Here is a 9,884-nt window from a genome sequence, read left to right on the forward strand (position 1 = left end):
GAAGAATTTTGTATTTGAATGAATCTGGAGGGTCCGATTCATTCAACCCACCCAATACGCGTAGAAAAAAATAATTTTGCATTCTTAGTCTACTGGGGGTGCATTTGTCATTTCGTAGGCAGCAGATAAATTCCGGATTCCTGATCCTGAACGCCAAAACGAAGAGGAGAGAGAGAGAGAGGCTCACAATTTTGTTTCCGTTTCGCAGCGAAGCATTGGAAATAACCCGAAAGGAAATCCATCGTATCATCAAATGTATGAAAATCTTTTTCTCTTTCTCAATTGATTTCTGTTTCAAACATCTGCCGTTTTAGCCTTGTAAAGATGATTGGCTTTGACCTCATCGTTCCGTTTCAGCTGTTGAACGTCGTCGTTTTTAGGCATGGAGGTCATCAATGTTTTTAAATTTTTTATTTCTTAATTTGTCCCTTTTATAACAGTTTGTTTAACATTGGTTATGAAAATGTGAAAGTAGGCATTTATTTTTCTCTGGTTTATTTTAGTGCGGTTTTAAGATTCCGTTTGGGGGAAATTTTAATGATTGCACTGTCTGTTTAGTCTCAGAATAATTGACTGAATAAGATCTCATAGAATGTTGATAGTATGCCTAAATTGTTAATTTCTACTTTATCTTTATCTCTTTGTATCAATCCGTACTATGAGTATAACAGAAGGTGTTTTATGAGCCATATGTTTTGATTTCGTTGTTTGCTATCGATTTAGGCTTTATAATTTGATATTAAGAGTTAAATTGTTTCTGTATTTCCGTTATCTGAGTTCTCTCTGTTGCGGAGTATGATTTCGGACTAGAATTGAGTTCTCTTGGCACTTTACCATTTTATCAAATCTCATTTGTTGCTAAATGCTTGCTCGTCATAATATGATTCTTTGTATGATATGTTGGTTTTGGATTTGGTGACTGAATTTTGACATTTTGAAATATAATGCCTTCCCTTTTAAGTTAAACGTGTCATGAAACATGGAGTTTTATTTTTTCTTCCCTGCAAGTTACAAGGAAAGAGTGAAATTGGCTATCCAGATTGTAAATAGTGAAATATGGTTGTTTCATTTTTTTGTTAAATTGGATTTGCCAACATGTTGTAGATATAAGATATATATATAGCAGTACTCTAGTAGTAGTTAATATGCTTCTTGTGACTGTGTGGTGCCTTTTTTTGGCTACATGAATGTAGGTTATATATATTAAAAAATGTTTGGTTATCATCCATTTTTGCTAATGTTGGCCATTTATTTCTGGTGCTAGGTCACGAGTGAAATGGAATGAAGATAATTTAGCAGAAATTGAGGCAAATAAACCTGTAAGGCAGAAAATAACCGAACCAAAGACACCGTACCATCCCATGATTGATGATGAAGATGATGGTGGTATGTGTAATACAATTTCAGTTATTGTAATTACTGAAGTATGTAGGCCTCAATACTAAATTGGAAATGCTTGGATAATTTCTTAGCATATGAAAATTAAATGTAGTATGAACAACATAGCATGACTAGTTTGCATATGCTGTTAATTGGCTAAATAGAAATTCTTGTATCGTGTGAGAGGTGCACTTGTGAATAACTAAAGATAGTCAAACCACATAGCTCTACTTGTTTGCATATGGCATACGCTGCCTTGTGACTGGTTTCCTACTGTTGTAGATTCATCATCTCCTTCGAGAAGAGGAGGTTTTGGGGATTATTTTGAAGATGCAATGAATATACTAGCGACATCTTCTTCATTGAATGATGTAGGCTCCTCTAGTAAAACTGGCTCACATCACTCAGGCTGGACATCATCTGATGATGACACAGATGCAATGGATCAAGGTGAAGAAGGTCTGTCTTGTGCCTTGATTTTGTAGCTCAACTATGCACTCGTCTTTGCTTGACATGATATCATGTATCATCAGCTCATCACTTAATCATGTGTTCTTTTGACCAAATGAGTGTTCAAGTATTTGGACATTTCGGTGGCACAGTCTTTGATTGTTTTTCGAATTACAATAGTTGTTAGTTGGAAAATGGTTATAAATGCTGGACTTTGTTGGAACTTGGTAAGAGTATTGTGCTTAGTTCCTAAACAAGTTCTTCGTCTGTTTTCACTCATTCTTTTAGCAACCTTTGTTATTTTATTGGATTATTGCAATGTGTGATGTTTTAGTTTTTCTTTATATTCGTTTATAAACTGGATAACTCATTCAAATTTAACCTATCAGATTCTGATTCTGAGAGGCGCAGAAGCTTTAAGGAGCACAGGAAAGATCACTATGACGAGTTTCTCAAAATTAAAGAGTTGCGTCGAAATGGATCCCAACTCGAAGATGAGTCTGATGATGAATCCTCAATAACTGCTGGTGTGAAAGACATTGATATTAAGGAATCATCGCGACCTGCAAATGGATCTTAATATCTTCTTTGGATACTTGCTGGTACTTTAAACTCATACATTCTGTTTCTCAACTTGTAACATGGTCACTTCATTAAGCTTTAGTTTTCTAAGCAAAATTATTAATCTGTGTTGGTTGAAAGTTCCAGAACTTCTCGTTTGTAATATGTTCGTTGAGCCCTTTGAGATGTTTAATACGACAAGGACGAGTTATTGATGTAGGGCTAAAACATTTGATATTGAAGATTTGATTATGCTATATATTATTATGAGGGGTGATGAGGGAAATCTACTGCCTCTATCTTCGGTGACTCGGGAAGTCTACTACTTCGGGTGACGAATTAGATTGATAAGAGATATGATTAGATATTCGAAGGATAATATAACCAAACAAGCTCAAAATATATTTTATTAAATATATGTTGATTATTATTTATAAATCTCTAACTAAGTTATTAAATTTAATTCATCAGCATCCGGTGCCGACCTAAAGAGGGGCAACACGATTTTGGGTGCCAAAATTTTGTAGTTGTGTACATTTTTAGGTGGAATTTTATGTATTCGTTTAGTGTAGAAAGTAAGATGTATTCGAAAAGAAAACAAGATAGGGTTGCGACTTGCGAATTAGTTGAGTGTGGGCGGCATGGTGAACATAGAGTAGCCAAATTTTTTAGAACTTCAATTTTTTTTCATAGTGCCATAAAAAAAAAATTGGATGCATTTTTTATTTTTATTTTCTGATACGTAAATGAAAAATAGAACGTTAGACATTTTGGTCATACTTTATAATTATAATAATATAATTTGTGCTGTTATAAAGTTGGAATATGATATGACACAAAATCTGGTGCATCCATCTCAAGATACGCTTTGTAGAAAACAAAATAGGTTGGGGAATGGATAAGGAGGAGAAAGACAGTTGAGTTGAATGGCTAAAGTCGAGGCTTCCGAATCAGCGGCTCTGGCCGCCCAAATCTGCAATCAAGTTTCTTCCGTCTTTGCGAGCCCCACCTCCTCCCCACCGGCCCTGAGCACAGTGGTGGAGGAAATCTGGGCGGCGTGGAAGCGCGGCGGAAAAATCATGGTGTACGGCGTGGGGCGCGAAGGGCTAATGATGAAGGCCCTGTGCATGAGGCTATTCCACTTGGGGCTCTCCGCCCACTGCGTCTTCGACATGACCACTCCTCCCATCGCGCCGCCGGACCTCCTGATCGCCTCCGCCGGGCCGGGAGGTTTCTCGACCGTGGACGCCATATGCGGCGTGGGCAGGAGCGCCGGCGCTCGGGTGCTGCTCCTGACGGCTCAGCCCTCATGGGTGAAGTGCGGCAGCGTGAGCGTGGTGGCGCATATTCCGGCGCAGACTATGGCAGACGCGGAGCAGGACCTGGCCCTGCTGCCGATGGGGAGCGTGTATGAGGGAGCCATGTTTGTGCTGTTTGAGATGGTGGTTTACAAGTTGGCTCAGCTGTTGGGTCAGAGCCCCCATCAGATAACTGCTCGCCACACCAATTTGGAGTAAATGTAATTTGGGTCAGAGCCCCCATCAGATAACTTCTCATTACAACCCCTTTTCTTGTTACCCATTGTAATCATAACCCTTCATTACCATACTGTACGTTTTCGTTCAAATTAATCAATTTCTTTCTCTCCACAGCTTACATACTCCCTCAATCCTGCACAAATAATCTTAAAAAAGTGACGCATATTTTAATAGAAATGATTGAGTGACAGTGTATATGAATGAATAAATAATTCTACATTAAAACTAATGATTTGGCCTACTATTGAGAATAAAGTTAGTAGGCCATGTGTGGCAAGATATATAAATAAGTCGATAGATTGATGATACTCCCTACGTCCCAGTGGCAAGATATATAAATAGTAGGACGGTCCCACTATAAATATTCCATTTTTTATAATGAGGCGTTTCATTACAAATGTCCCATTACAAATATTTCACTTTTTATAATGAGACGTTTCATTACAAATGTCTCATTTCTTTTTTAATAATATATTTTTTATCTCTTTATACTTAATATTTAAATAATTTCCACAAACTCATTTTATCTACTTTCTAGTTTCTACACATTTCTTAATCTCTGTGCCCAAAAATATTTAAGACATTTGTAATAGGCTGGAGGAAGTAATATTTTAGGTAGTGTTTATAAATAGAATATGATTATTTTTTATAAATATTTTTATAAGAAAACATAAGATTACATTTTTTGATTGGAGGGGTAGTATACTATCCCCCGTCCTCCATATTTATGCATATTTTTCTTTTTTGGTACGTCCTTCAAATTCACGCATACTGTAATTTACACTACCTCACACATAATTATTACAATTTTATATTTTTAACTTACACTATTTACCCGCAATTTACTTAATAATACCCCCAATGTGGGACCATTTCTCCACTATCATTACTACAAATAACTTTTTATTAAAATTCGTGTCGAAATCAACCATGCATAATTTTAGGGGACGGATGAAGTATTTCGTTGTGACTCATAATATTACTACAAAGAAATTGTGGCAATATACAAAATTACCCAAATATTTAAAAGTGTCTACAACTTTTACCCACCTTTTCAAAATCCTCCACTCTATACCCATTTCAATTTTATACTAATATACTTTGAAAATGACAATTTGAAAAGTGGTGGGTGTGTGTAAGATGAGAGCATTTATTCCTTCACCTATCTAGCATTAAATTCAAAAAGCTACCAACTCTTGTCTCTTTCGAAACCCATCTGCAAGTAGGGTTTGTATATTGCCTTAAACAATACCGCCGCTGCAAGTAGGGTTACCGCCAAAACCCATCTGTAACCTCTCGCCGTCTCCCTTCGCCATCTCCGTCTCGACTCTCGCCATCTCTCTGTCGCCTCTCGCCGTCTCCCTTCGCCATCTCCGCCTCGCCTCTCGCCGTCTCCTTCTGGCCTCTCGTCGTCTTCCTCTCGCCTCGCCGTCTCCCTCTCTCCACTGAATTCAGGCTCTCGCCGTCTCCATCTCGCCTCTCAACAAACTCAGGCTCTGAACGAACTCAACCTCTTTCTCGCCGGCTCCGTTTTTCCGGCGGACGTTATCTAACTGCCTCTAGGCTTTCTACCGGTGAACTATCAGCTTTCTACCGCCTGAAATCTCGTCAGCTTCTCTCTCGCCTCTCTCCATTTTCGTCATGGATGCACTGCAAGATGTATTATTAGTTAGTCGATTTTAGTTATTTTCCTACCAACTCTCAGACGAAAAGGAGAATACCGTTGTACTAAAGATTAATACCACCGTAAATAATTGGATTACCGTCATTGAAAATTAAAAATACCATCGTGATTTTTGATTATACCTCACAATATTTGAGAATATCGATCGCTGGTATTTTAAATTTTTCAGGCGGTATTTTAAACTTTTTCGGCGGTATGTTAAGTTTGTCGATGGTATATTCAGTTTTTCCGACGGTATTTACTTCATTCCCGGTGGTATTCGTTTGATATTAGTACTTTTGTTTTATTTGTTTTTTTCTTTGAGAATACCTTGTACGTTTTTATATGCAAAAATACCTTGAGAATACCTTGTAACGTGTTCATTATATATTGTAACGTGTACCTTGAGAATTCCTTGAGAATAATATCTTGTTAGAATTGTTGTATATATGCTTAATAATTATTACAATAAATTATGTTTAATTCAATATCGACTCTCGAGTTAATTGATGATATAAATTGTCTTAAACAACCTTATTGTATAAATAGTTATATGTTAAAAAAGAGGTCTAGGAGTTCGCTGTATAAATAAGCTAAATAATAATGTACTTATAAAAAAAAACAACTATGATTGGAGAAATTGGCATGTTGGTTTATTAAAAGCTAAACTGACTTGTTTATTAAAAAAAAACAACTATGAGCCAATTGATAAGAAAAAGTTATGATGGGAGGGGGGGTTGGTAGGATTATTATAAATGGACTTTACTTACTTTTTTACTCAATCAAGAATGATTGGAAAAATAGATTATATACATAAGAATGGAAAATGGCTGTATTTGCTAGCTCATAAAATGTTTTGCCTAGATTAGATGGGTTTTGCTTTTTTATATCAATAAAGTTTGTGTTTTAATATTATTTTGCAATTGTAAGTGTTACATTTAATATTATAATTTATTTTTAATGATTTTATTTTTAAATTATAGGAGAATTCTATTTATTTGAGGCCGAGTACAATTAATATGGCTTCACATGTTGGGACATATTACAAGACAAAATACTTGAAAATAGTTAGGAATGTATTGAATGAGAAAGGTGGTCAACCGTCGGTGGACAGATTTTTGAGTGGTTGTTTCGGACACTTATTAGATTGGAATCCGGGGTCAAAGTGTACTATGGTTGTTCACCGTGTAGTTTCTCACCAAATCCGGTCAAATGATAATGGATTATGGTTTTTTATTTACGGGAGTAGGTTAAACTTCTCGGAGATGGATTATGCTCTTGTTACAGGGTTGAATTTTGGAGAAACTGACTTTGATACAAGGGCACACCATGATCTTCGGAATGTTGAAGTGTTCAAAAAATTTTGTTGTGGGCAGAGGACTGTTAAGGTGGAGACTCTCGTTGACCTTTTCGAGAATTATGATATTGATGATCAGGATGGGAGTTTACTATTACGTGCGGCCCACGTGATAGTACTGTATGGCATGCTAATAGGGTATGAGTCTGATAAGAATGTGGCTGACTGGGTTTGGGCTTTGGTGAATGATCTTGATGCATTTGCCCAATTTCCGTGGGTAGCTTATACGCATCAGCTGTTATGTCAGTATGTGAATAACTCTAGTACACACGACAGGTATAAATTGTACGGGCCTGTGTGGGCATTACATGTATGGTCCCTTGAGATCATACCCGAGTTGGATACTGCAGTTGGTACACACTTGGATGGTGGTGCACACCCCAGATGTTTGAGGTGGAGGTTTCGAAGTAGGCCCATTGTGTCGGATTTACGCCTCCTATTTGAGCAAGAGGTACTTATTTCATTATAAATTCAATGTTATGCTTGATAATACCGTCTTGAACATGCTAGAATACCGTCGTATAAATTGATAATACCTCCGGAGTAGTTCAGAATACCGACTGGAGGTATTATGTAATTTTCACGAAGGTATTTTGAACTACTCCGGCGGTATTCTCAATTTATCCGGCGGTATAATTATCAATTTTTTTGATTGTTTGCTTGTTTGTTTTTTTATTGTAGCCGCATCATATATTGGCGATCCAGGCCGACGATTATGAGATGACGACCCATTATTATGCTACGGCAGTCATGCTCGTGCCCATTGGTGTTCACTATGAGCGACCGATGAACCCGTTGAGAGAGGGTAGGCAGTTTCCCCCGCGACCTGCACAGGATATACGTGTTTAGGAGCATGAACTGCCGAGGAGATGAGAGGAAAGGAGGACGACGGCGACGATGTCTTGAGATAAGCGTAGTCGACCTCCACCTACACATCATCATCTAGTAGTGGAGAGCACGGGCTCCAAGGATAAGACCTTGAATTTTTAGAGGGCATCGTCACTAGGATGGGAGAAGAGCAGGAGATCTGAATGAGGAGGCATAACGAGGATATGGAGAGTCGAGTGAAGAGGGCACTGAAGAGTTTTTTGGAGGATTTGAAGGGGGTTTTCGACTGTAAGTCTGTACACCCTAGGGGTGTATATTCTCCTGCCCCTCGTCGCACGCCTGCACCAGAGACCAAAGATTCTGATGATGGCCAACCCGACGATGGTGGTCCAGTGGCCGGTGATGTGTCACCTTATGATGATGAGCCACTGTAGGTGCCGCATCGACATTCTGTGCATGAGTATGGAAGCATATCTACTTCTTATCACGAGCAGCCCCATTTTTCTCTTCAAAATTCATCTGATTACAATTTTGATCCAGGATATATGGGGCATGTGGCACATGTACTAGTTCAAATTTTTTTTGCAAACATTTCAATCTTCATATATATATATTTATACTAACAATTTTGGTTTGTTTGATTTGTTAAGGAATTGATGTCCGGGATGGGTGTTGTGACCACTGAGAGCTTCCAAAATTTATTGTTCAATCATTTCTGGAGGAAGTTGCATCTGTCTGCCCAAACAGAATCCATACCGAAAAGCATTCTGAACCATGGAGTATAGGATCTGTTTGGCCAAGTCAGTGACCGTTGTTGATGGATGGGCTATTCTTTCTGTATTGAGCTGAATTGTGAAATAAATCTCTGTATGTGGTTTGAAATATGTGAATGAAAGGTGCGGAAAAAAATGCAGAATAAAAGAAAAAGAAAAAGGAGAAAAAAAAAAAGTAAAAAAATTGCACCAAGTTGAATTAGTTGAGCATACAGTTGATTGTGATGATCTTGTTGCCCAAGGATGAGTTCGTGTTTGTTCCTCATATACTTAGTATTTTTGGATGTGATTCAGTTCTAATATGCACAATACTTGATCTTCAATGTTTGAGCTTAGGACCCTTAGGATCTTGCCTACATCATTTATAGTCCTTAGCCCCATTACAACCAAGGAGAAAAGTCCTTTTTGAGTTACTGTGTGACCACGACATATCACGACAGATTGGATCTTCCTTCTTGAGTGTGAAATTCCAAATACATCTTTGAGAGAAGAGCGAATCTTTAGAGGAATTTGTTGTTGCTTGATTTGGACTGAATGGACAATGAAAACACTTGTTTGATATTACCTCTTCTTGATTCAAGAGCTGAAAATTGATTGTGAGTTGCATGGTTTGATTTGGCAGTTGGTTTGTTGCTAGTGTTTGATGATTCTTTAGCTACAGTTTCTGTTGAGTTTGTCGTTGTAGTGTCTTCGTCTTTCCTGTTCCTTTTCCGTTTCGTCGTTGAGTCCGTTGTTCGTTCCTTGTTTTAGAGTTTAAGTGTCGTGTCAAGGAAGGGAGTTGCTTCTAGTGGCTGAATTGCACCTTTAAATTCTCTCTTATGTCATACTTGAGGACAAGTTTGAGCTAAGTGTGAGGGGGTTTGATGTGTGTATTTTAGTTACTTAGTTTAGTGCGTGTTTCGCCTTGGTTTCATATGATTTTGCATAAGTTTGCAATGTTTTGGCGCAGGGAATCGAAGAATTGGAGATGGAGTGTTGATGGAAGCAATTGGTGAAAGACGAGTGTTTGATGGAGATTTAGCGTGAAGTTTGAAGCTAATTAGAGATTTGGGCTTTGGAAATATTTATCTTATAATTTATTTAAGCCAAATACTCTTTTAATTAAGTTTTTGGGCTTTAATTTTGGAAGGGCCGAAACCCACGAAATTGTAGGGTGTTCGGCCACTTAAGGGTTTAATCCCTTGAATTTGATTAGGATTAGGACTCTTATTTTTAAAATTCCAGCCGCAACTTTAGACTAGTTTTAGTTTTTGATTTTGATTAGTTTTACTTTTCATGCTTTGCTTTTAGTTTTGAGTGCAGACGTTTTTTTTCTCTAAGTTTTCATGCAATTG

General features: G+C 37.7%; 2 protein-coding genes across 3 annotated transcripts; both read left to right on the plus strand.

Annotated features, from left to right (window-relative positions):
- The first annotated feature begins 97 nt into the window (after positions 1–97).
- On the plus strand, positions 98–4,047 carry LOC130993504 (protein phosphatase inhibitor 2). Of its 2 annotated transcripts, none has more exons than XM_057918410.1 (4): positions 98–255; positions 1,265–1,386; positions 1,663–1,839; positions 2,220–4,047. In XM_057918410.1, coding segments are annotated over exons 1-4 (492 nt in total). In that variant the 5' UTR covers positions 98–253; the 3' UTR covers positions 2,411–4,047. The 2 variants fall into 2 exon arrangements, with proteins under 2 accessions (XP_057774393.1, XP_057774394.1); XM_057918411.1 differs by having other exon boundaries at positions 1,663–1,830; positions 2,220–2,648.
- On the plus strand, positions 3,318–4,047 carry LOC130993503 (uncharacterized). The gene has a single exon (XM_057918409.1). It carries the CDS (start codon positions 3,318–3,320, stop codon positions 3,906–3,908), a length of 591 nt encoding a protein of 196 aa, XP_057774392.1. The 3' UTR covers positions 3,909–4,047.
- Positions 4,048–9,884: the final 5,837 nt, after the last annotated feature.

Source organism: Salvia miltiorrhiza, chromosome 7, assembly GCF_028751815.1.
Source record: "Salvia miltiorrhiza cultivar Shanhuang (shh) chromosome 7, IMPLAD_Smil_shh, whole genome shotgun sequence".
Classification (NCBI taxonomy): domain Eukaryota; kingdom Viridiplantae; phylum Streptophyta; class Magnoliopsida; order Lamiales; family Lamiaceae; genus Salvia; species Salvia miltiorrhiza.